The 27,809-nt window shown below is 45.3% G+C and overlaps 1 protein-coding gene and 1 pseudogene across 3 annotated transcripts in view; one reads left to right on the forward strand and one right to left on the reverse strand.

The window, feature by feature from the left end:
* LOC139052368 (5-oxoprolinase) overlaps positions 1-27,809 on the reverse strand; it is a 154,618-nt gene that overhangs the window by 9,542 nt on the left and 117,267 nt on the right. For all 3 annotated transcript variants that reach the window (XM_070529466.1, XM_070529460.1, XM_070529470.1), the window contains 3 exons: positions 21,454-21,528; positions 10,257-10,339; positions 6,232-6,392 (listed from right to left, as the gene is read on the reverse strand). In XM_070529466.1, the coding sequence (XP_070385567.1) occupies positions 6,232-6,392; positions 10,257-10,339; positions 21,454-21,528 (319 nt within the window). The remainder of the gene's footprint in view (positions 1-6,231; positions 6,393-10,256; positions 10,340-21,453; positions 21,529-27,809) is intronic.
* LOC139054925 (uncharacterized) lies at positions 23,986-24,562 on the forward strand (annotated as a pseudogene).

The following is a 27,809-nucleotide window of genomic DNA, read 5'->3' on the forward strand; positions in this document are numbered from 1 at the left end:
AGCGCGCTCGGGGCGGCAGAGTTATATACTACAGCACCATAATCCAATCGAGACCGAATTAGGCTCTTGTATAGGTTTATTAAACACTTCCTGTCACTACCCCATATAGTCTGCGATAAATGTTTCATTAAGTTCATTGTTTTTAGACATTTTTCTTTCAGATATTTAATGTGTGGAATGAAAGTGAGTCTGTAGTCAAGTATAATACCCAGGAATTTGTACTCTTTGTTGACAGGTATTTGGTGTCCACACAGTTCTAAGGAAGGATCCGAAAACAGGCCTCTCTTTCTTGTAAAAAGAACACAAGAGCTTTTGTAGGGGTTGATTTTAAATCCGTTTTTGTCTGCCCACTTGGAAATCTTGTTCAAGCCCTGCTGCACCTGTCTCTCGCATACTTAGAGGTTACAGGATTTAGATTTGAATGTCGTCAACGTAGACAGAATAAAGAATGGCAGGTGGTAGCGAAGCACGAAGCGTGTTCATCTTCACGATGAAGAGCGTACAACCCAGCACGCCTCCCTGTGGTACACCTGTTTCTTGTGTGAAAAGTCGCGACAATATGTTGCCGATTTTCACTCGGAAGATGCGATTCAACAAATAGCTTTCAATTATTTTCAGCATATTGCCACAGATGCCCATTTCCGACAAGTCTCGCAAGATGCCGTAGCACCATGTTGTGTCATATGCCTTCTCCATGTCAAGGAATATTGACATGAAAAACTGCTTATGTACAAATGCGTCCCGAATACATCCTTCCATGCGTACAAGGTGATCTGTTGTCGACCGGCCTTCTCTGAAGCCACACTGATAGGGATCAAGTATATTGTTGAGTTCAAGGAAACGTATGAGTCTGTGATTAATCATTTTTTCAAAAACCTTACACAGGCAGCTTGTAAAAGCTATCAGGCGATAGCTTGCCGCCATGGATAGGTCTTTCCCCTGCTTCAAGACAGGGACCACAATTGCTTCTTTTCATGCAGTTTGAAAGTATCCCGCAGCCCAAATAGTGTTGAAAATTGTGAGTAGTGTAACTTGGGTGTCATTGTGTAGGTTTTTGATCATTTCATACATGATTCTGTCAGAACCTGGTGCAGAGCTCTTGCATGATCTCTAGGCAGCTCTGAACTCGGTAATACTAAAAGGACAGTTGTATGGTTCAATCTTTCGACATTTTCTTATGAGTGGCTTACATTCTTCTATTTGTTTGTATTTGAGAAAGGATTCTGAATAATTTGTTGGACTTGACACGCTCTCAAAGTGCTCCCCAAGTGAGTCTGCCTGATCTTGCAGTGTATCGCCCTGTGTATTTACCAGAGGGAGTGAGTACGTTGGTCGACCTATAATTCTATTTACCCTGTTCCAGACTTTGGCCTCATCTGTAAACGAGTTAATACTCAATAAAAAGTTCTGCCAACTTTCTCTTCTGGCCTGCCTGCGGGTTCTCCTGCCTTGAGATTTTACTTTCTTAAAGTTGATAAGATTCTCTGCAGTGGGGGAAGCGCGTAGCAACCCCCACGCTTTGTTCTGTTTCTTACGAGCAATCCTACATTCGTCGTTCCACCACGGGACACGCCGTCTGCATGCCAAGCCACTTCCTTCACATATGCATTTAGATGCGGCATCTATTATGAACACTGTAAAATACTCCACAGTGGCATCAATTTCTAGAGAAGACATATCAGCCCATGAGATGCTAGATAGAGTTCGAAATTTCTCCCAGTCGGCTGTATCTATCTTCCACCTAGGAGCTTGTGGGGGAAATTAATTTTTTTTAGATGTTCTTAGCAGTACGGGGAAGTGATCGCTCCCATAAGGATTGTTCGTAACTTCCCATTTGAGTTCGGGCAGTATAGACGCGGAAACTATACAGAGATCTATTGACGTAAAAGATCTGTTCGCAAGAGAGTAATATGTGGGTTCTTTCTTATTTAGAAGGCACGCTCCAGAAGAAAAAAGGAACTGTTCAACGAGACGACCTCATGCATCGATACGAGTCTCCCCACAAGGTGCTGTGTGCATTGAAATCGCCATGAACAACATAAGGTTCTGGCAATTCATCTATGAAGGACTGATATTCGGGTTTGTTTAATTTGTAATGTGGGGGTATGTAAAGCGAACAAATAGTGATGAGTTTGTTTAGCAGGGCAACTCGAACCGCCACTGCTTCAAGGGCCGTTCGTAGCTGTAAACATTGACATGCTATGCTTTTTTGAATTACAATGGCAACACCGCCCGATGATGCGATAGCATCATCGCGATCTTTGCGAAAAGTAACGTGCTGTCGAAGAAAATTTGTGTGTTTTGGTTTTAAGTGCGTTTCCTGTAAACACAGCACTTTTGGATTGTGTTGGTGGATGAGTTCTTGTACATCATCAAGGTTTCTCAGAAGACCTCTGACATTCCATTGTATGATTTGTGTATCCATATTTAACCCTTTGAGGGTCGATTTTTTTCGCCACATGCGACCACTCAGGGTCGATTTTTTTTATTGCACATTTAAATTCTTCAGAGGGAGCTATTTCGAAAAAAAATTACTGTAATTTTTCTAGGGTGACCGTAAAGTGAGAAAAAAATGTTTGGCGTTGGCATGTATGGACTATTTATTCATGAAAAACAATAAAAAATAGCAAATAAAGTTATAAGATTTTTAAAAAATTGGCGCATTGTTATACACAATGTGCACACGAGAAATATACACAAGAAGAATGTGCACACAAAAATTTTTTGCAAGTCTCAAATGTTCCTTTTGCACTAATACTTCTTCAGCGTGTGGTAGTTCTTGAAGCATGGCTCCACGCAGAGCGGTTTGTTGCACTCAGCGCGCATGTACCTTGTGTCCTCGCGATATTTTTGCTGCCGAGTGGTGTTGGCGCAGACATGGCACCTCCTCTGGGTACTGCTTCCCTGAGCAGACGTGGGAGGCAACTTCGGAATAAAGGGCCAAAAAAGGAAACGCATGCACGGCGGCATCCTTCGTATGCGGACTCCTGTGAGCAACAACCGAGCAGGCAACAGGCGGTCACCCTTTGAGTGACAAGAACGAGATAGCCATCAGTTTCGCGAGCACAAGAAGCCGAAACCGCGTGCAGAACAAAACCGAAACTAACCGCCGCGCGCCCGCGAGCGTGCCAATGCGCGAGCGGTAGCAGACGCGCCAGAGCAAGAAAAAACTATAGAACGAAAACTGAAAGAGAGAGACGCGAGAAAAAAATTTCATGTATTCCCACATAGTAGCACCACATGCCAGGCAAGAAAAAGTTAGGAAATTAGCGCGCGTTTTAAACGTACAGACGGCGCCGTAAATATACGGCATCGACCATTTTCGGACCTGTTCGCGGTGCCGTATATTTACGGCGTCGACCCTCAATGGGTTAAAGTAATTTGGTGCTGTGTAAACGGAAACAGAAGTGATGCATTAGATTACAGAGCTCTTGCGAGGCCCTGTAACCGGGGTTCTGCTTTTTCTGGAGCGTTCGAGGGAGCCTCGCCGCTCCTTAGGGGCTTGGTGTGCCATGGGGATAGGTGTTGTGTCCATTGCCTCTTGTGAGGCGCCGGACACGTGCTTTTGCGAGCGAGAAGTTACTAGAGAGGGTCCCGCCTTGGAGGGCAAGACCGCTGCGCCCACCAACCCGGAGGTCGATGGGGCTCCCTGAGGGGTTTGGCTGCGCCGGCTGTTGCCAGCGCAGGAAGGGGCCGGGGAGGCCGGGGCAGCCTCGGCTGCGCCAACCTTCGGGGTCGATGATCCCTCATTCTGGGTTGACAGAGCAGCGCTAGCTGCAACCGCCACGGGGGCAGATGGCGTAGCTGCCGACTCACTGCTTGTGGGTTGGACAGCCGCCGGAGGCCTTGTGACGCTGCCCCCTGACGCGCCACTTCGGCAAAGCTTTTCTTTGGTAGGTATGCTACCCGCCTGCGTGCCTCCTTGAATGTGATATTTTCTTTTACTTTGATCGTTACAATTTCTTTTTCTTTCTTCCAGGATGGGCACGACCGCGAGTACGCGGCGTGCTCTTCATCACAGTTTACACAGTGGAGAGCGTTCTCACAAGTTTCAGTGGTGTGTTCTTTGGTACTGCATTTAGCACAAGTTTGGCGGCCTCGGCAGCTCTGCGAGCTGTGGCCGAAGCGCTGGCATTTGAAACAACGGAGTGGGTTTGGCACGTACGGCCTAACACGGAGCTTGATGTACCCGGCCTCGATTGACTCGGGCCGGACACTTGAACCAAAGGTGAGTATTAGGTGCTTGGTTCGGATCTCTTTACCATCTCGCCTCATTTTAATTCTTCTGACATTGATAACATTTTGCTCACTGAAGCCCTCCAGGAGTTCTGCTTCAGTCAGCTCAAGCAAATCATCATCCGACACAACACCACGGGTGGTGTTCATTGTATGATGCGGCGTTACTGTTATGTGGGTCTCCCCGAATGACACTAATTTCTGTAGATTCTCATATTGTTTCAGATCGCAGAGTTCCAAGAGGAGGTCACCGCTTGCCATCCTCGACACCTTGTAACCTGGACCAAAAACATCAGTCAAGGACTTTGAGACAAGGAATGGTGAAATGGTTCAGACTGCTTTGTTTGGCTTTTCAGAATGAATAACGTGGAAGCGGCGGAAATTCTGGATTTGGTGTCCAAAAAACTTGAAGACATCTTCGGTGCGCCCTCATTTATGAGGGCCATCAGGAAGTTTGGGGAAAGAAGTTTCCATGAAAATATATAAAAATTCGGCAACAGCGCCGACCACCCACCACGGAGCCCAATGAGGGGACGCGGCAGAGCTTGCATGCAAGTCTGCACGACGCCAGTCGTACGCCGCCACTATAACCAAATATGGTGTACGCAAGGTTGGATAGCCACACAGGGTTAACCCTTGCCGCCAAGAAGAAGGAAGTAAATAGAAAAGAGAAGAAGACAGGAAAGGTGGAAAGAAAGGGAAAGACGAAGGTTGTAGGAAGAGAGAGACAGGAAAAGGCGACTGCCGATTTCCTCCAGGTGGGTCAGTCTAGAGGTGCCGTCTATGTGAAGCCGAGGCCGAAGAGGTGTGTTGCCTCCGCCGGGGGGCCTTAAAGGTCCAAACACCCAGCATCGGCTCAACCCCCAGGATCCCCTTTTCCCCAGACACGGCTAAGCCGCGCACGGCTACACGCGGGAGGGTCCAACCCTCGTGTGCTCGGGTACGTGGTGTCGCAACACACCAAACGCCTGCTGACGTAGACGCCCCTGCGGGGAATCATAACTTGTTTCACCTATTGAGAGTGCCTTCAAGATAACTAATATCTCACCATGAGATAGACGAAATGCTCTCTTTGTTTTGCTATTATCACAATTATTTTTTCTATAGATATTGCATGCCTTCAATGTTACAAGTACCTCTCCATGTTATAAGCGAGACTCCAAACTCCAAACATTTCAATCCCATAATTATTGCCTGAATTTTTAAACAAATGTTATTTAAGGATGCTCATTCAGAATAGCCAACAAGAATGTCATAGAAAAGCAAAGAAAAACATTGTTTTAGTTTTCTTTCTCGTGATTGGTGTAGGTTTTATCTTCTATTATATACAAGATCATTCACTGTGTTATAACAGAAAAACAAAGTCTTTATGAAAATAACTTCCATAACCAAAATGTGGCCATTCTCTCAAAAAGTGTAGCTGCCAAAACAATTTACAGCTTGCTATGCAACATTTCTATCGCAAACAAGGCTCAGGTGCTATTACAAATATGGCTAATTGAGGCACATGGTGATTCAGCACCCAGTCAACACTGTGGTAAATGTACACCCTATTGCAAAGGAGTAAAGGCCAGCCACCCATCACCAACAACGGCCAACTAGCATTTACATATTTGCAGTAGGCTGTACACTGAAAACGACAGCAGGCAAGGATATTTTTGTTTTGCCATGTATAGCACTTAGATATCGGTAAGTCAATCACATCAAAGCCAGTCATTTAAAGCATGCAACATCATGCATCAGCACATATGGCAGCAGCATATCAGCATATCATGGCAGCTATTAAAAAAATTCAAACACACACAAACAAATAAATTATAACCTACAGAAAGCACGTAAAGCCTGAACATGAGTGACATGAATAGAATCCTAGTAATGCACATTCTGTGTTCACTCAAAAGGAAAGGAGACTACAAAAGCTACATCATTTACAGATACATAGGTGTGCCATGTTTTGTGCTGCAGAACCGCTCTGCACAAAGGAGCTGTAGATACCTTGAAGGCCATATGGAGCAAAAACACGGCGCTCTGTAAGAACGGAGAGATGCAGGGGCTTCCGGAACAGAAGCTCACGAACAACTCCATCTCCTCCTGTAAACTTTCCCTGACCTCCTGTGCCTGGGTTCAGATGATACTTCTGCAGAATCACAGGGTACCTGCAACATTAAAATGTTTATGGTGGTAAAGGAACAACAACATGTGCAGCAGCAGGCAGCAAGTACTAGCAGATTGGTAGTGATGTGAATGAACAAAAAATGCATGTTCCCTAGCCTCCTTTTTATTTAAAAGCTCGATCTCCTTGTGATTTCGCTAGCAGTATGCTGGCTGCCACATAAACATAAACAATTTTTATAAAGAGCAGAATGGAGAATTTAAATGCACTGATGAGAGAATGCAGGCCAATGATTAGCAACACTAATCACCTGTCTAACAAAACATCAAGTTCAAGATGCCATTACATCACTACACTCATTTTTCACGTGTGCATTTTAGGGGATTGTGAATATTCAAAATTGTGAATATAAAGTAAATATGTTTTTGATGCCTGTATTCAAATAAAAAATATGTATTTGACAAATTTATACTGTCAACATCACATGCATATTTGTAACTATGGCATTTGCGAGCACTAGCTTCCATTTTTTCTTAGCAAACCTTATCAACAAAGCAGCATGGTGGCTTCGCGCACTGTTTGTTGTTATTGCCAGCTGTGCGGTAGCAGGTTTGTTCTTTTTGTTTCTATCTGTAACCTGTGAAAATTTGCTAAATTCTGCGCAACATTGTACACTTGTGCCATGGGAAACAGAGCTGTTCACGGGCCAGAATGTCATGTCATGGCAAATGCACTTTCACAAAGTAAGGAAAAATGGCAGACGACACAGACAACGAACCCAGTCACCTCTCAACACTGCTGCCCACCCATGACCAGGACAGAGAATGCACACATGTCAATTCTAGCCTGACCCTTAAATTATAGAGCATAAGTTAGAATTTTAAACCATCCATTTAAGCTATACACCACAGACTAGATCTAAAGGTGTATTATTAACTGCAGCTAGAAATTTTGTTATGGTATTGCATGAAGCTCTCCTATGGAAGGTATATCTACAGCTGCATTCATATGCTCAAGTTTGGTAAAACATTTTGCAAAATTATAAAAATTACAATTTCACTGGCCACTAACATCTCACAGATTTGTAAATACTACAGTCAAACCTTGTTATAGTAAAATATGTTGCAACAAACTAATTAATAAAACAAGTAATCATAATTTCCCATGAAACCTTGTTTTAACCAAGCAAGAACTTCCTCTGCACGATCACAATGAAACCATTTTGGTTCAAAATAAAGATTTACTGATTATTTCCTGCTGATGGCACTGAAATCGGGTGGCATACTTCACTGCTAGTAACTCAGCTAATATGGCATTTGAAAACTTCGGCGGCTTTCGGGCACCTGGCAAGGCGCCAAACCGACCATACTGCCCGAATTCGCAGTGGTACTACATTTTACTGCTGCCACCTCGCCCCCCACCGGCACACTACCACCACCATCTCCCACACAATGTGCTGTGCCTCAGTTGAGTGTGGCATACTTTTATGCCAGAATGAAACACAAACAGCAGAGTGCATGACTTCTAGTATATGTGTCGTCTAACCCTTAACCACAACCACAGTAAACTGCTGCACATTTGTGGTCAAGTTCACGGATTCACAGCTTCGCACCCTGCTCGTGTTCTTGGCATGTACCCTCTTTCTTTTTGCATTCCTTTTGCAGCTTTAGAGCAGTGCATGGTGGGATGTTCAAATGCTTGAGCTTACATGGTGTTAACACCCTCACCACAGCCCCCAACTAAGGTTGGCAATATTGACTGTGAGGGCAGACAATAGCTAGAATGAAGCAATTCCACATGCTTCTTCAACTTCATTATAGTCAGGTTTTACTGTAGTGTGCTTATGGTGCATACGTAAAAAGCACATCTGGAGGAATGGAGACCATTTTTCTTTCTCTCTTGCTACCTTGCTCTCATGGAGCTCAGCTCAAATACACATAAACCAAGAACATCAAAAAGAAAAACGATCACATAAATAAAAAAGTCACAGTTTCTCACAAAAAGCGAAGCATTGAGTGCGATAGTAAATTACAGGACAGCTATACAAAGTAAAGATAGTAGTTTTATCTGCCGTATAAATTTGTAAACATAGGCATACTAACTAAATTAACAAGCATGGTGTCACGCATACACAAGCAAACATGAACACATCTCTCCCAATGACAGCAGAAACTCACTGTCGAAACGCTGTAGTGAGGAAGCACGCCACCACAAGCGAGCGGATTGACCTTCATGCTGCATCTCGGATCAACATGAACTAAACCATGAAAACACAGCGCGTGGCAGACTCTTTCCCTTTCGCAGATGGCTTTCAAGATACAGTGGCACAGGCCGGCGCATGCAAGTTCCTGGGCCTCCCGGAGTAGAACACACAACCCCTCCCTGCCCTCCCCCCAGAACCTTGCGCGCAACAGAAGACATCGTGCTCCTTCCCCACTTTCCTCCACTGTGTACGTGAGATTGAGCCGTGATCGCCGGCTCACCCTCGCACCCTTTCACTCACACATACAGCATACAGCGCGCGGCGACAATTTTATCGCCCTTGGACTTTACATAGAACCTTACTGAGAAGCCAATGGCGACAGTAGAAATGCACCCGGAGTGTTCATATAATATGCTATTGCAACAAAAAGCTAACCTAGATCTAGCTGGTATTTGCTAAAGAAATGCTGCCAAGCATCACTTACTGTACATTTAATTCTAAGCAGCACATTGTCACATCAGTTCTTTCATTCACTATAATGCAGTATAAAACCACTAAATGATTTTTACAGACACACTTTATTCAGTTATAGCATAGCTAAAATCTGATCTCCATAATAATACCTTTACCAACTACGCTATGTAATATACTTACAGTCCCGTGAAAAGTGTATCACTGCCGACTTCCATTATTTTGACCCTAATGGGACCGACGAAATTGATCTAATTATCCAATGGGTTGAATTAAACAAGATGCATAAAAACTTGAACGCACACTGCTCATTCATTTAGTAGTATTTGCCTGATTCTAACAAGCCCCTCAATCAAACACACGCATGCTTTTTGTGTCCCAGTCCAAAGTAGAAAACTAACATAGAAAACACATTAAAGCTTAAACAAAGTGAAACCTAATGCACACTCGATTTTTATCAAGAAAAATGGGCAAAGGTCTAATATGCGTTGCAAAATGGCGGCCGACTTTCTAAAGCCACACATTAAAAAAAAAATCAGGTTCACCGCAACACAGCCAAGTTATGCAGAAAAGCATACAACCGGCACAGACGTGGTTTTAGTTTGGTATACAACTGCACCGAGCAGACAATTTTCGACCCAATTTTCCCGGGCAAAAAAAAAAAAGGAGATGCAAGTTAGAATCGGATACCATCATAATCGGAAATTTCAGCTAACGCTATTTCTTGAAAATCTTCCTAGGGCAGGCTGTAAATAGGTGTTTCCGACAGGAGGTGACGCATGTTCAATGTGCCCCAAGTTCCACCGAGACATGGCTGCCACTAACGGGGTCACTATTAGGGTCACCATAGGGCTCACGCGCGTGCATGCTAACTGGTCAAGTTCGAATTACCCGGTGAATGCCAATTTTAGGATTGGAATAAAGAAATTTTGGACCCATAGAAAAGCATGGGCACTACCCGGGACCTTCGGTCGATCGAATTAACCGAAAATCGAATTAACCGGAGTTAAAGGAAGTCAGGCATTACGGAAGTCAGAAAGTTCAGGCATTCTACTGCATAGTGATATGAATTATTTCTAATAAACATTTGCAAATGGAAACAACAGCATGTGTATGCTTTGCTTTGCCCATCCTTTTAGCATTGTTGGGCTCATTCAACCTTCTTGCCAACCAAAGAGCAACTAGGTTCTTTAGTGGACAGAAAGAAAAGGCAAAATAATGAAAGAAAGAAACCTGCGTTCCAAGATTTCTGGGTCCGTGATTCTAGTATTGGTCATGTGAGTGTGTATGCCACTGCGACCATGCCAGTGAGGACCCTGGAAAACAAGACAAGTAGATATTTACAGCCTTCATCAAGCACTGCATTTGGCAACCGGGTGAAAAGACAAGAGCCTGAGCCAGCACAGACAAGTGCATGATCAGTAAACTTATGTGCCAAATGCACCTGTGATGATTAAGAGATCCGGAATACTTTCAGTTGCATTTTCGACCACCCATATGACTTTCTTCTTCAACAAAAATACTTGATAATTGCATTCATCATATAAAAAATTCCGTTTTAGCATTAAAAAGTGCCATGAGGCAGTTCCCCCTGAAACCTGAGGTACATGTTGGAATGAGTGCGATACTATTAAAGAAACATATTCCCCAAAAGTATTTTAGAAAAAGTCTTAATATCAATGACAATATAGGAGGGCAATGATTACTCTCCCCATTCACCCTTCATCTCATCTGTTCTCTTCAACCATGGTGGCACTGGCAGCAATGCCCCATCTATCTCGCCTCTTTACCTACCTTCAACATTTTTCTTTATCACTTTTTGTTTATTTTCGAAGTGCACTTATGGTAACCTCTACTTCATGTTGCTGCACACATTGCCAGTCATAACATTCAGAGACAGGGATGTGCCACACTGAGCTATGGCTACTAGCTACACTGGGAATCAGACATCATGCCTATGACCCTCCATTGGCCATTAGCAAGTGCTTTTTAAGGTGAGCCCCTGGCAAAGCTGCCCAGGAGCAACAAAACAGCAGTGGTTTAATGCACAGAATGCATTAAAGACCAATGCTTACCCATTTCCAAGAAGCATAAGTTGGCAAAATAAACTGTTGAAAGAACAAGCGAGATGGACATTGAGCAGAGAAACAACACTTGCATTTGTCTCACATTATGTTTAACCCCAGTCTGCCAGTCCGGGTGACCTGCTCTGTGCATGCTCTACTTTTAGTCTTCTCCACGGGTCGGTGGTGCCCACTGTGAAGAGTGCGCTCCACTAGAGCTCATGTGCATGACACTGTCAGGACACTACACGATACAAACAGAGCTCACTCAACCTCACTCACAAAATTTAATTTTAGCTTAGGGATCACTCGGACTCAGACTCACCAAGATCGAACCCAGCCTGGCTTCATCATCATCATCATCATCATCTTTTATGTCCACTGCAGGACGAAGGCCTCTCCCTCCGATCTCCCATTACCCTGTCCTGCGTCAACCAATTCCAACTAGCACCTGCAAATTTCCTAATTTCGTCACACCACCTAGTCTTCTGCCGTCCTCTACTACGCTTCCCTTCTCTTGGCTTACTCAGACTCAACCTCATTATAAAAGAGGTCAGCCAGGCTCACTGTGGCTCAGACTCATAAAAATCAGGCACTACCAAACTTGCCCAGACACAGACTCACTAGTATCTGGCTCAAGCAACTCACTCAGGCTCACAGGCCTATACTCATTTGGGCTCACTCATATTCATGGAAACACCAACTCACTCACACTCACTCATGCAGACGCAAAAGCTCATAGTGCACTCACTTAGACTCACCATCTCATGGTAAAAGTATTAGCTCTATTAAACGTCAAAATCTATAGATAATGGCATCACAAATGTGTGTGTGTGTGTGTGTGTGTGTGTGTGTGTGTGTGTGTGTGTGTGTGTGTGTGTGTGTGTGTGTGTGTGTTTGTGTGTGCGTGTGTGTGTGTGTGTGTGTGTCTGTGTGTGTGTGTGTGTGCGCACGTGCGTGCGTGCGTGCATGCGTGACACTGATGACAGTGGCACACACTGTTAATGACGGTAAAAGTCCAAATGTAACTCTACTGGCATAGCAAACAGTGTTTGTGCACTGAAATATCTACACAAATTATTGTGTCACCTAGCATGTTAAACACCTGCAAAATTTTATATAAAGGGCATAAGTCCTTTGTTCACCTCAGAACGACAGACCCCACTGATGTATACACTATATCCAATTCATTCGGGACCATATATACCCTGCCTTGCATGTTGTACTCTTATGAACTCAAGAATGATTGGAATCATATTCAACTTAGATTTACTCGAACTCACTCAAACTCACATGGGCTTCAATTCAACGGTACTAGCTTAGACTTGTACTCACACCCCCTTCTACTCTCCTCAATTCACTCAGGCTGAGGGCTCACCTTGACTCACTCAAGTTTGGAATCCTGCCCACCCAGGCTCACTTCAACTTGCTCAGACTCACAACCACTCAAACCCACTGGAGTTCACTTAGACTTCCACTTATGGGTGGCTCTAAATCTGAGAGAGTGAGCGATTCGGCCATCAGAAGTGAGGTTGCCAAATTAGACCTAGAAAATTTGAAAGAATGTGCATGCATGCCCAAGCTTTCTCACATAAGTAATTTGTGGTCAAAAACGCAGGTTGGTGAATAGGCTCGTAAGTCAATCCATCAAGCAGAATAGAGCAATGTACGAGTCTGAGTGAGCATCAAGTCCAAGTGAGCAAGCAAATGAGCACGAGTCTCAGTATGAGAGAGCCCAAATGAGACTTAAAGGGGAGGTCTGACTGTGAGTGAGTTGAAGTGAGTCTGAGCAGGTGCAAGTCTGTCTGAGCAAGTCCAAGTGAATTCAAGCGAACCTGACTCTATTTACAAGTGGAGTCCTCTGGAACAAGCAAAATTCCAAGTGGTAACATGTGAATAAAGGACTGGTGTAGTAAAGGGACACTAAAGAGAAAAGTTACTTCACCTGTATTAAAAATTACCTCTCTACAATATAAAAAAGTCACTCTTTTCATGAGATGAAGTTTGGTAAGCCAGAAAAGATGCAAAAGTGAAAGATAGGCAGCAACGATGCCTCGAAGTTCTCGAACCGGCTCACAATGGCATCACAAATCTGGACGGCATCTGCTAGACCTTGTTAATTGCTTATAGGTAAAAATGAATTACATTGTGTTCTAAAGAAGTCAAATATTGAACATGGCAAGTTTCTGGAACTTTTATTGAACCAACATGGGCCAAATACAAAAAATATATATATATACCTTGAAATCCATGACATCACACTGACGTACTAGCACTGGGGTTTTGGCAAAAATTGAGAAAAATAGAACTTCGAAGTTCATTTTCTCTTTAATAATCAACCTATTAAAGTGAAAATAACGAAAAATATATCCTATTATCGTGAAAATAGTGAAAAATATATCCTATTATCGTGAAAATAACGAAAAATATATTTCTCAAAGAATAACTGTCAGTCTAAACTGATTTAGTGTTGCTCTTTGGTGTCCCTTTAAATAAATTTTTACAGATGTAAAGAGACAGGTTATGTGACAAATTGTGCAGAAACTTTACTGTGAAAAACAGTTCATCACACTAGTTAACAGCGCCTATACCTCTTTCTCGACTAACCTCTTCACTCACTCTCTATTTCTCACACACAAACACACACATACACACTCATGCACATGCGTAAATCTGTTTTACCTGCAGCAGAACACCAATGCAACTTGTTCATTATGACACCATTACACATGCTATATTATACTACCATTATGCTATTCTATACATACTGATTCTCAATCAAGATATCCTTATTGCAAGATGGATATTCTGAGTGTGGGTGTATAATAAGCCTTCAAATCTGAAACAAGCCCAGGTGAGTCCATGGATCCATTAGTCTGAGTGAGTCTGAGTTCATCATTCTCCAATTTTGTGTGAGTCCGTGATTCCATGAGTCACGTAGAGTCTCAGCTCTTGATTCTGTGGTCCCTAGTGAACCCAATTGAGTATGACTGTATGCAAAATCTCATGCACCTGAGTAAGCCTGCTTAATATTTTTACGAGTGTGTGTCCAAGTGTATTTGGCATGGTCTGATTTTGTTTAATCTCAATCTGAGTGAGTTGAGTTGGGTTCCACTTCTGAAATTTTACATCAAAGTTAGCCTGGCTGAATATTAATTTGGTGAGTCTTAGCGAACCCCAAGCTAAAAATATTGTTACGGTGAAGTGAAGGAAGACGTTGAATTGGACTAGAGAAAGACGAAGTCTGGCGGTTGCCTGAACGCCATATCCATCATTTGTAAATATAAGTTATTTTACACTCGTGGGCCTGCTTTCTTCCCGCAACATTTTGGTGGAAGGTGCGGGGTACCACCACGGAACTTCGCAGCGGACGTCATCTACCTGCTGCCACAATGGCAAATCAACCGACACAAGCGACAACGCCTCGGCAGCCCGTGCCCACGGTCATCCTCACTCACCCACGGGACCCGGGAACATTTTGTGGCACGGACAACGTCGACGTCGAGGACTGGCTTACGATGTACGAGCGAGTGTGCGACAACAACAGGTGGGATCCTACAATGATGCTTGCAAACGTAATATTTTATCTGAAGGGAACTGCGAAGCAATGGTATGACACACATGAAGCTGACCTAACGAGCTGGGATGTTTGCAAAGAAAAAATGCGAGACCTGTTCGGCAGACCTGTCGGTCGTCAGCTGGCAGCTAAAAAAGAACTTGCGTGCCGCGCTCAGACGTCCACAGAATCCTATGTCGTGTACATACAGGATGTGCTGGCCCTCTGTCGCAAGGCTGATGACAACATGACCGAGGCAGACAAGATTGGCCATATATTGAAAGGTATTGCAGACGATGCCTTCAATCTCTTGATGTGTAAGGATTGTGCCACTGTGGATGCAATTATTAAGGAGTGCCGGCGCTTCGAACAAGCGAAGGGCCGCCGCGTCACTCAAACTTTCGACCGGTTGCCCAATACCGCCGCGACATCTTCTTGCGAAGACCCGCCGCGGTTCGTTCAGCCCGCAGGACCGGAAGAAATAACGCGCATCGTTCGCTGTGAGCTTGAGGCCATGGCCCCGGCTCCCGTTCGTTCAGACTGTCGGGAAAGCGTACCCGCTATCTCCCTTATACAAGCGGTCGTTCGGGAGGAAATAGCAAGTTTGGGCATTCCATCTCTCTGCTCAGTCCGCCATACCAACACCTACCAAATTTCTCCGACCGCTCGCTCCCGGACGCAAAGCTTTCCACCACTCCGTCGCAACCCAGCTGAATGGCGCACAGCGGATGATAAACCCATCTGTTTTAATTGTTCCGGTATTGGACACATCGCCCGTCATTGCCGCAACCACTGGTCGTCGCCTCCTCGGTGGTCGTCTCCGAGTCACTACAGCCAAGTACCCGACAATCGCACTTTCTCGCCCTATACGCCGACTAGGAACATCAACGCCGACAGTGCTCCACCAAGATCCAGCCGATCCCCGTCTCCGCAAGGTCGTAGGTCCCGTTCGCCTCTCGTTCATCGCTCTTCGTCCCCTTCTGCAACCGGTCGCTTCGCTTCGGGAAACTAGGCGGTGCAGCTCCCGGAGGTGAAGCTGCAACTCCGACCCGGTCCACAAATCCTCTATTGACCCTGCCTACATGTGGAAACCTGCTGGACATTGAAGTCGATGGCGTTCCTGTTAGATCTCTCGTTGATACAGGAGCGCAGCTTTCAGTTATGAGCGCTGCTCTCCGCCGCCGGCTCAAAAAGGTTCTGACCCCCGCCGTACCGTGCACCGTGCGAGTCGCCGATGGGAGTACGTCACCTGTCCTTGGAATGTGCACAGCACGTGTGACCATTGGGGGCCATTATACCGTTGTTCTATTTATCGTCCTTGAACACTGCCCACACGACCTAATTCTCGGCCTCGACTTCCTTTCGAAACACTCTGCCCAAATTGACTGCTCCGCAGGTGTTGTACAGTTGGACCTGCCGCTTCCTGCCGACGCAACCACTTGTGCTCCACACCGCTTATGTGCTGCTGAATTTGCAAGGCTGTCTCCACAGGCTGCTACAAATGTCCTGCTGATGCCCTGTCCTCCCGTACCTGATGGCGAGTACGTCCTGTCGCCGCTTACTGACGTGGTTTTGTCGCGTAATATTGCCCTACCGAGCACCTTAATTCGGATCCGCGAAAACTGCGCTCGCGTGCCCATCCTCAATTTTGGGTTCTCGTCACATGTTTTGCCACACGGTATCGCCATAGCGCATATCACTCCTTTGGAAGAATTTCAGATTTCTTTTTTGACCTCTGAATCCTTCCTCAGTACGAACGGACCTTTGTCACCCACTCCTCCGTACTCGACGCCTGCGGACGATGTTTCTAAGATGATCGCCCCCGACCTTCCTTCCGAGCAAACAACAGCTCTTCGTCATCTCCTGTCATCTTATCGGGACATCTTTGATTTGGACGACCGTCCACTTGGCCAGACATCTGTTGTCACGCATCGCATCAACACCGGTGACGTCAGCCCCATTCATAGGCGGCCATATCGTGTCTCGGCAACAGAAAGGGCCATCATACAGAAAGAAGTAGACAGGATGATGGACAAGGACATCATTGAACCCTCCAGTAGCCCGTGGGCATCACCGGTTGTCTTAGTAAAGAAAAAAGATAACTCGTGGCGCTTCTGCGTTGACTACCGTCACCTCAACCGGATAACAAAGAAGGATGTTTACCCCTTGCCTCGCATTGATGACGCTCTTGACTGCCTTCACGGATCCCAATACTTTTCATCAATTGACCTCCGCTCCGGCTATTGGCAGATTAGCGTCGATGAGATGGACCGCGAGAAAACCGCCTTTGTCACACCGGACGGTCTGTACCAATTTAAAGTCATGCCCTTTGGATTATGCAATGCGCCAGCTACATTCGAGCGCATGATGGACTCTCTCTTGCGCGGCTTGAAGTGGTCTACATGCCTGTGTTACCTCGACGATGTGATTGTGTTTTCGCCGAACTTTGAGAGCCACCTGCGGCGCCTCACAACCATACTCTCCGTGTTTCGCAGGGCTGGCCTTCAGCTAAACTCCTCCAAGTGCCATTTCGGTCGCCGTGAAATTAACATGCTTGGTCATCTCGTCAACGCCGCCGGAATCCAACCTGATCCACAGAAAGTTCACGCCGTGCGAAATTTTCCTGTACCTTGTTCAACGAACGATGTCCGTAGTTTTCTGGGCTTATGCTCTTATTTTCGGCGATTTGTGAAAAATTTTGCGGACATCGCTCACCCTCTCACTGACCTTCTTAAGAAAGACGCCTCTTTCTCTTGGGGACCGCTACAGGAGAAAGCCTTCTCTACCCTGATTGAGCGGCTTACCACTTCCCCGATTCTCTCCCACTTTGACCCTTCTGCGCCCACTGAAGTACGAACTGACGCGAGTGGTCATGGCATCGGCGCTGTCCTCGCTCAGCGTCAACAGGGCCAAGACCGTGTCATCGCTTACGCTAGCCGCCGCCTTTCCACGCCCGAGCGAAATTACTCCATTACTGAGAGAGAATGTCTCGCGCTCGTATGGGCGGTCGCGAAATTTCGCCCGTACCTTTTCGGTCGGAGCTTCTGCGCTGTCACCGACCATCACGCCCTCTGCTGGCTCTCCTCTTTGAAGGACCCAACTGGACGACTTGCACGTTGGGCATTGCGCCTACAAGCATATACATTTTCTATTATATATAAGTCAGGACGCCTGCATAAAGACGCTGACTGCCTGTCCCGCAATCCCGTGGATCAACCGGACGATACCGATGCAGACTCGGACATCAGTATTCTGTCCCTCTCCGGCTTCCTCCACATTGGCGACGAGCAGCGCAAGGATCCTGTTCTTCGAACACTTATGGAACGCCTAAGCTCCTCGCCCAATGACCCGTCCCTTCGGATGTTCACCTTGCGCGATGGAACTTTATACCGTCGTAGCGTTCGTCCTGACGGCCCGGAGCTCCTCCTAGTCGTCCCCAAGCACCTTCGACTCACCGTGCTCCAGCAACTTCATGACGCTCCTACTGCTGGACATCTGGGCGTCACTCGTACTTACGACCACCTGCGGCGCCGCTTCTTCTGGCCTGGCATTTATCGCTCTGTGCGCCGTTATGTCGCTTCTTGCGACCTGTGTCAGCGCCGGAAGACGCCTGCTATGCCTCCCGCTGGTTTGCTTCAACCCATTGATATACCTACAGAGCCCTTCTTCCGTGTGGGCCTCGACCTCCTTGGTCCGTTTCCAATTTCCATCAAAGGAAACAAATGGATTGCTGTAGCAACCGATTATGCCACTAGATATGCCATCGCACGAGCCCTGCCTACCAGCTGCGCTACAGATGTCGCCGACTTCTTACTAAAAGACGTCATCCTGCACCACGGCGCCCCTCGCCAGTTGCTGACGGATCGCGGCCGCTACTTTCTATCGAAGGTCGTTGATGATCTGCTCCGCTCCTGTTCTACAGAACATCGGATTGCTACCGCGTACCACCCTCAAACGAACGGCCTCACCGAGCGACTCAACCGCACACTCACTGAAATGCTCGCCATGTACGTTTCCAACGATCACCGCGACTGGGACGTCGCTTTACCATACGTCACTTTCGCATACAACTCGTCCCGTCACGACACTGCCGGATTTTCACCATTTTTCCTTTTGTACGGCCGCGACCCCACCTTGCCTTTTGACACATTGCTACCTTCTGCAGTACAGTCACCCAGCACTGCTTACGCTCGCGATGCTATTGACTTAGCCGCCCAGGCCCGAGATGTCGCCCGTCATCGCCTCACAGTCTCGCAAGCTTCTCAAAAGCGACGCTACGACCTTCGGCACCGAGACCACCATTTTTCACCTGGTTCCCTTGTCCTTCTCTGGACGCCTTCACGTCGTGTCGGCTTGTCGGAAAAATTACTGTCCCGTTTTTCTGGTCCGTACCAGATCTTACGCCAACTGTCCGACGTGACCTACGAGATCGCCCCACTCGGTCAGCCTTCCGTGCCTCCCAACTTAACCAGTGATGTTGTTCACGTCACCAGGCTCAAGCCCTATGTCCCCCCAATAAGTGAGGCTGTTTAACTTGCACCGGGACGGAGCTCCCCCACCGGGAGGGTGATGTTACGGTGAAGTGAAGGAAGACGTTGAATTGGACTAGAGAAAGACGAAGTCTGGCGGTTGCCTGAACGCCATATCCATCATTTGTAAATATAAGTTATTTTACACTCGTGGGCCTGCTTTCTTCCCGCAACAATATATCTAGTGAGGTGAGTGTGAATGAGTTATTATTTTGCCAACTTATAGTCTAAAAACGATTGGCAAATGGCTGGTATCTATGGGCTGCTGCGACCTTGGTACCGCTCATGCTAGGTCTATTTTTTGACAAAAGTTGGCTGAGATGTTTGCAGCTTCATGCTCTTCCTGCAGATTGTGTTTACTCATGAAGCTCATGGAGTGGCTCTAGGTCCCTTAATCCCTTCCCCCAGTGCAGGGTAGCAAACCAAAATCTCTCCAGGTTAGCCTCCCTGCCTTTCCCACCCCATTTGTCTCTCTCTCTCTTCTCTCTCTCTCTCTCTCTCTCTCTCTCTCTCTCTCTCTCTCTCTCTCTCTCTCTCTCTCTCTCTCTCAGGGTCCCTTAAAGTTTATGCCACTAACAAACTTCTCTTCAACTCATTAATCCAGAAAAAATAAAGTGCTGTCAGTCCTTGGGTTCTTTTTTTTTTCTTTCCCAGTAGCTTGCCTTTAACATACTAAATGTTGGGTTACAGATATACAAACAGATTTGTTTTGTGCAAGTAGTCCAATAGAAAACTGGTATTTTTCTTTCAAGCACATCTTTGGGAATTGCTTGAGAAAAATACCAGTTGTTTCAGTGACCTCTCTCTCTAACCACTAAAGATAAAATATTCAAGACAAGACAACAATTATTACTGGCTAAGATTGATAGCAGTGGCAGATATTTAAAAAGAACAATGTCATAACTGATTAATCATTGAAGTAACTAATCAACTATCAACATTTTAATTAATTAGACATTGCTGCAATTGCAGAAATAAACCCAATCATCACCCAAGATGTGATTTAGTAGGAATCCTTAGATTACACCCAGTTTGAAAATATCCATCAACAAAATTTGTTGCAATGTACATTAATATTCTGTATTCATATGCATATGAAATGCTTACTTGGAAAATAAGGGATACGCCTATGCATTAGGTCCATGTTTGTAGATGGATATGTCAAAACTCGCGCTAATCTCTGGGTTCCTAGTAAGTCTACACGGATTAAGCACATCTTGGCTTTATTCTGCAATTAAAATGTGTGTACTAAGACGCTTAGTTACAAAGTCAATTAACAAAATTGTAAATGCACATAACACTGTATTATTACTTGTTGACTTATACAGTAACCACATACACAGTGTGTATCTATTTAATCTAAAAATCTATTTTAATGTAAACAGATGTTTTTTAAAGAAGGATTTAAACAATGTGATGATGCCTCCTTCCATATCCATTCTTTCAACACGGCAGACACTAGATGGTCGAAAAGCCGTCCCAGTTCATTCACTACTTAACTAAGACTGGCCAATTGATTCCTTATTACTGGTTTTAACACCAAAGTTGCCATGGTAGTATTGGAGGAGGATGCCACAGGAGACAAAAGCAATTTACTTGGTCTTAAACATGCCATCCATTGTTGAGATTTTCATCGACAAATATTTGCCCTTTTTTGCTCCGATACTGAAACTAGGAATGCAAACAGCGCTGGAAGCACCACCCACATTATTCACGACACTTTCATGATGTAATGCAGTTCGCTGTGAGAACCTGTTGAGGCATTCAATTTGTTGTCACACATTTGTACTGCAGGCGACGGTAGGTTGCTGAGAAAGTTTCTTCGCAAGATGAGATAACAGGCGTGCACAGGTGGTCAACCCGTTGACGTAAAGACGCCAAATGAGGTGGGGAATATCGCATGGGTCGTTCTTTCTGTGTGTTTCATGCACCCAGTTTCAGTACCAAAGTGAAAAAAGGTGAACTTCTGCCAACAAATATTTCAACAACAGATACTTCTATTGCAGCTTTGGCATTAAAACCAGTAATTAAGAATTTAATTAACATACCTTAGTTAATTAGTGAACTGACTGTGAAGGTTTTTTGACCATCTAGTGTCTGCCATGCTGAAAGAACGAAAAGTGAAGAAAGCATCATTGTGTAGGCTAAATCCCGTTTTTTTTTTTCCTTTTCTTTTTTTTAAATCTGTTTCCATTATAATAGGTCACATGGTAAATTTAAGTTGTGATAAGTTATGTATACAACAAAATTCTCATAAATGATAAAACAAGAGGCAAACTCACAGCGCCAGCACCTCCTCCAATGGTTTCATAATAGCCAAGAGTATCATCTCCAAACGTTATGTTGTTCATACAACCCTGAAGACAAATGGAAAAACATGTTTTGTGATGCACACAAGCGCCTAATGTAAAGTCACTGAACAGAATTACCGACTTTGAGCTTAATGACAAATTGTAGTATCACCATAAAATTTTCCAAAATGTGTGGCATAAAACAATAGCAACATAGAAACTTAAAATAAATATACTTTGTAGCTGCTTACTCATTTTAAATGTATCTTTCCAGTTTTAAGCAATATTTCCTTTATAGTCATGCTTCACTTATTGATACTTTAAAAGCATGTAAATAAACTGTCTATTTACATACTGTTCCTTCTGATTGATGTAACACAACATTCCATAACTCCTTTAATTTCAGAAAATGGAACATAAGTTTGCGTAAGTTAACTTGCCTGCTCAGAAATTCAGCTAAACTTACTGCTTACACCACTGTGAGGTGGAAAATTGTGTTTGTTGTCCTATGTGCACAATAAACTCAAAACTGGAGAGTGGCAGTGGCAGATTATGATGCCAGTGTCCCTGGGTTCTTGTGTCTCTAAATTCGGGGACAACTTATTGCAATACTACTGCATCAAACGCTATGAGAGTGGAACATGTACAACAATGCCAGCTATTCTCAGCATGTTTATGGTTGGTTTTGATCTCAGGCTTATTGCTAATCTTCTTCTACTGAATTTGGGTGAGGACAAATATATTTACAAGCACATGAAAAATTGACAAGGATCATTTAGTCCATATTAAAACTTCAAAATATTTAAGAATGCTATTATTTACAGTATGAAAAACTAACACGCGTGAGTTGCTGACACTCTTGAGGTTGCAGCACCAAAAGCAAACAGTTGACAGAACTGATACTGAGCAGAGGCTCCCAAACTGTTCAACTTATCATAGAATTTAGATTATTAGAGTTCATCAGGCCATATGATGCAATTACATTCAGTTGTAGCAATGTTCATGAAAAGCACAGCCTTTGTTTCAACTTTCCTTTTTCTTCTAAACTGAGTGACATGTCATCAATCCCATAGAGCACAAATTTTTGAAACAGTACACTTGGCATATAATAAGAAGTACTGGTGTACATTGTATTAAAATGCAATGAGGCAAAGGTTATGAGGCTGAGCTTTGTTCTCTTGTTCTTACTGGAAATGCTTGGAGTTACCACAATGAATCACATGCGCCTCAAAGACACGAGAGGACAACATGGCATTTCTTACTTTATCAAGGCGACATTGCGCTCACTGCAGCCAGTGAACTTATTTGCAGCCTGCCTTGTGGCATCCAGCATTTTGCTGCATCTGCAACAGCACTGCAGCCAATACGTCTGGCTCCTTGAAAACTTTTTCAGATCACCCTTTATTTCAGCCAATAAATGAATGTGGAAAACAAGCTTACTCATGAGAATAGAGTTCTTCTTTATATGATGCTGATTCAATCTATTTCAAACCTGTAGGGCACAGGAGGCATCCAGAAATTAGTGTTCATTATAGATCCTGATCTGCTGTGCTACCTGCACCTTGCAGCATAGGTGTTAATAAGGTGTCAGCCTTGGTATGTCGGAAATATGCTCTGTCATATGTAGAGAAATGTGGGGTGCAATTCATGCTTTCACCCATGGTAGCCAATGAAAGAACAGAACCCTGGCATAGTGACATTCTATTACACCTGTAAGTAAACCATATGCTTATCCAATAAATCTTTAACATTGCTAATTTTCAAACTAAATAACAATTTAACAAAGATCGATGAATGGTGCAATAGACAATATGTAAAATCAGCAAGTGCGCTTCTCCACACACCTTTTCTTATGCAAGCAAGATGGCGGACCTCAAACTAGGATCATAATTGAAGTACCAACATGCGGGTCAGTGACATTTTATTATATATATTATATTATATTATATTGTATATCATAAAAAGGTCACAGTTTCCCCCAAAGGCAAAGCATTTTGCAGCAGTAGCAAAGTTACTATTCCACAATGTAAGACTCATAGTTTTGTAGGTAGTATAAGTTGCGGTAAGCATTTGTTCACTAACTACACATGTGTGGCATCATGCACCCAAAGACACATACGAACAGAGTTCACTCAATGACTGTGAGCACTCAAGGTCACAAGTCTGGCATGATGAGGAGCATCGGCAGTAGGGAGTGTGTGCTTATCCCAAAGCGAATTACATGCTGCCATTCCCTTCACCATTTCAACTGTGCTATGCCTCCAAAACTTGGCAGATCATATGATCTCTGTTCTGACGTCAGCACATATGCAGAGCGTGGTGGCTATCGTGGAGTACCTGGTGGCAATCACTTTCCCCTCCCCATGTTCCCTTACCCTTACCCTGTGATGTGAGGGCATAAAAACAATGCCCCAAGACAATAAGGCAGGCTTTTTTCTTGTTGGCATTGGCGAGTACTGATGTCTGGTCACTTCAGTGGCGACGAGGGTGGGATGATCGGATGAACACCACCAGGAAAATGGAATGGCCAACAATACAGGCCCACCGCCATTCGACAAGGCCACCGATAAACGGTGAGCATACCAAGTTCGTCTGGAGGCATTCTTCAAGGGCCATGGCATTACGGACAAGAAGAAGAAACAGGCTTTACTCGTCGCAGCGCTGAGCACCAACAAGATGGCCGTATTTGCTGGACGCTAGGTGCCAGCCAAGGTGAACGAACTTTCGTACAGCAAGGTCGTTGCCGTTCTGCAACAATACTTTTCGTCGGAGCCTAACGAGATAGTCCAGTCGTACAGGTTCTTCACGTGCAGCCAATGGCCAGGTAAGCTGGTCAAAGAATTTTTTTCTGGCTATTCATCAGATTGCAAATACGTGCGATTTCGGAGACATTCTGGACAGAATGCTGCAAAATAGGATTGCATGCGGGTTGCAAAGCTCCAGTGAACATCGGCAACTTTTAGCGAAAACAGGCCTGACCAGAAGCGAAGCCGAAGAAATAGTGCTGGCAGCTGAGAACGAAAAAGGAATAGGCGCGGCCAAGTCGGACAAAGACGTGTATGCAGTGACTGAGAAAGGCGCACCAAGGGAGAGACGCTGAATGTCATGCTTCAGGTGTGAAGGTCAGGGACACAGTACAGAAACATGCAGTTTCCACCCAGCTGTATGCTACAAGTGCCGTCAATGAGGGCACCTGGCATCTTGTGAGCACTTATTCTGTGACCCAGGAAGTCAACTTCCGGTTAGCGAAATTTGGACTTGCCTGGGTGCAAACACACTCCCGACTCTTGGAACCTGGTGTGCTTTTGTCACACAGATAAATTGCCTACCACACCAAGAGCATCACATCAGGACATCGGTATGCTGGGGCCAAGGAATGACGACGCCAAGGCTGGTGGCCTATTCATGCTGGGGGCTGCTGAAGACTACGTTGGGGCCCTCGGGACAGTCAAGCCACTTGTGCCTACATTGTAGTGGGGCGGAGTTCTGGTCACCATGCAGCTCGACACTGGGTCGCCTTTTTCAATCACCATGTGGACAATATATATAAAACACTGGGCGGCCTGGCCTAAGCTCCATGACTAACCATTGAACTTAACTTGTTTCCTTGAGAAACTTCCTGTGCACGGATAGTTGAAGCTCAACGTTTCCACAGGGGCGTTCCGTGGCAGACACCTTGGCCACCCTTGGATGCAAAGGGCCCAACCTGTGTGGCCGAGACCTCATCAAAGCGTTCAACCTACTGAATGTATCGGTTTTCAGCATGTCAGCCAAAGGTGAGCCCTTCATCATAGATTCAGCAAAAAGGTTGATGTCCAAGACCTGTTAAGAGAATTCCCTGAGGTGTTTGAACCAGGTCTGGGCCTTATCAAGGGTCCTCCTGCCCACCTTCACCTAAAAGAAACCACCGTTCCAAGATCTTGCAAAGCTTGTCAAGTGCCGTATGCATTACGTTCCCAAGTAGCCGAGGAAATTAATCGGCTAGTAGAAAGCGGCATTCTCAAACCAGTGCCACACTCTGAATGGGCTGCAACCATAGTTCCAGTGGTGAAACGCAATGGCAGCATGAGGTTTTGCAGGGATTTCAAGGTCACAGTGAACCAAGCCTGTCTTACAGCCCAGTATCCTCTTCCCCGCATGATCTACTTGCTACGTTAAATGGAGGGGAAGTTTTTACAACGATTGACCTTCGTGACATTTACAACCAGCTTCCTTTTGATAGAGAATACCAGCTACTTACAACTGTGAACACGCAGAAGGGGGTCTTCTGTTTCACTCTACTATTACTCAGGGTTTCGTCGGCACCAGCATTGTTTCAGAGCCGCATGGAGGCGATACTGCAAGGTTTTCCAGGGGTGAAAGTCTATCTCAATGATGTCATTGTTGCAGAAAGAAGAATGACTGCATCACGGTTCATAAAGTACTGGAGCGGTTCCGAGAGTCGGGAGTGTGTTTGCACCCAGACAAGTCCAAATTTTGCCAACCGGAAGTTGACTTGAAGTTGAACCGGAAGTTGACACAGAATAAGTGCTCACAAGATGCCGCCGAAGAAGAAAAGCATTGATGCAATCCTCAAAGTGAAGGAGCCGCAAAGCGCATCGGAACTACGGTCCTTTGGACTGGTCACTTATTACCACAAGTTCCTTAAAGGGCCCCTCACCAGGTCTGGCCATATTGAGCTGACAAGCGCAGAGCATATAATGCACACCAAAGATCATGTCTGCAAAGAACTACATCGCTACGCGCCGCGGAAAGGTCTGAAATTTCAATCCGAATGCTGTTTTCCCTTCTCCTCGCAACCGCTACGCTACAAGCCGGACGGTGACGTACTCGCATCTCTGCGCCTACGTACTCGTGTCCGCAATGTGACGTCGCCCATGGTGACACGTGACTTCGAGAATTATTCAAGGCACCATCTGTTATTTGTGTGATCTGTTGCTTGAATTGACGAACTGAAGTTTAGAGAAATAATAAAACACTCAAATGGAATGCCTGCGTGTTTTTTGTTTTACTTTGCACTGAAGCAAGAGAGATTCACTTCTGCTTCGTCTGCTTGTTCCCACAGTCGTGTATGTCACATGTGCAGGTACCAAAGCTATGCCATTTTCTGCCGTGTTACAGCGCGTGATCATGCTCTGCGATCCACTTCTTCTGCCTCGGTATTCGTGTAGCACTGAATTATACCACTAGTCATGTGTCCTTGTGTACAGCACGCAAAATCGTTCGCTGCGCGAACAACACAACAGCTCGCACGCAACGCTGTCAGTGGAAGTGCGTAGCGCCGAAAAAAAAAAGCGAGGAGAAAAAAAATGAAGCCAGGGCTTGCAACGCATGCATCACGCGATCCTCGAGGTCCGGTATGGAAGAACGCAGGGAAGGAATTTCACTTGCAGAGGCTAAACGGGGTGAGTGGAGAGAGCGTCTTGCTTGGCAGTGGAGCCCGCCTGCTGAAATGATGGGTTTGCGGCACTGAAATATTTCTATCTCGGCTTTTAATGAGCTGATTTGAAAAATTTTTCAGAGGACACGTAACTACTTGCAGCGTATGACCAAAATTTGCTATGGGGCCTGGTGAGAGGCCCTTTAAGAACGCATCCTCAGTGATGGCACCCCTGTATGAGCTTCTCCGCACAAATGTCAAATGGCATTGGGGCCACCCACAGCAGGCAGCCTTTGATGAGGTAAAGATGAGGCTCAAGGAAGCTGACTGGCTAGCTCACTTTGATGGTGACAAGCCACTAATTCTCGAGTGCGATGCACCACCAGTCAGAATCAGCGCGATGTTGTCACACAATGTGGGCTAGGGAGTGTTATGCCTGTTGGCTTCCACTCCCACATACTCACCCAAGTGGAGCGTCTATTCACAGTTAGAGCAGGTGAATCACATTGGTGTTTGGTGTGCTCAAATTTCATGCGTAATTGGAAAACTCGGCTCAGCAGAGTTTTCACCTTGATAACAGACCGCAAACCACTCGTGAGCCTCTTCCATCCTGACAAGCCTGTCCCTGCCGTGGCTGCGGGTTGGATCCAGCGCTGGACCCTGCTCTTAGCGCCTTCAGCTACAACGTCCAACACAAGGATGGCAAGGCCAACGTTCCAACCAACGCACTCAGGTGGATTCCAGTAACCACATTGACACTCCCCGGTGAATTTGAAGATTGCAACGGTTGTGAGTATGTCCTTCTCACGGACAGCCTCAACGATGGGGTGATTTCAGCCAAACAGCTAGTGGCCTTGACTTCGAAGGGCAGAGAGTTAAGCAAGGTGCGAAAATGGATACAGGAAGGTTGGCCGCAGCACATGGCGAGACAAGACGAGCCTTTAAAGGTATACTTTAACAGAAGAGA

Source organism: Dermacentor albipictus, chromosome 1 (assembly GCF_038994185.2).
Source record: "Dermacentor albipictus isolate Rhodes 1998 colony chromosome 1, USDA_Dalb.pri_finalv2, whole genome shotgun sequence".
Classification (NCBI taxonomy): Eukaryota; Metazoa; Arthropoda; class Arachnida; order Ixodida; family Ixodidae; genus Dermacentor; species Dermacentor albipictus.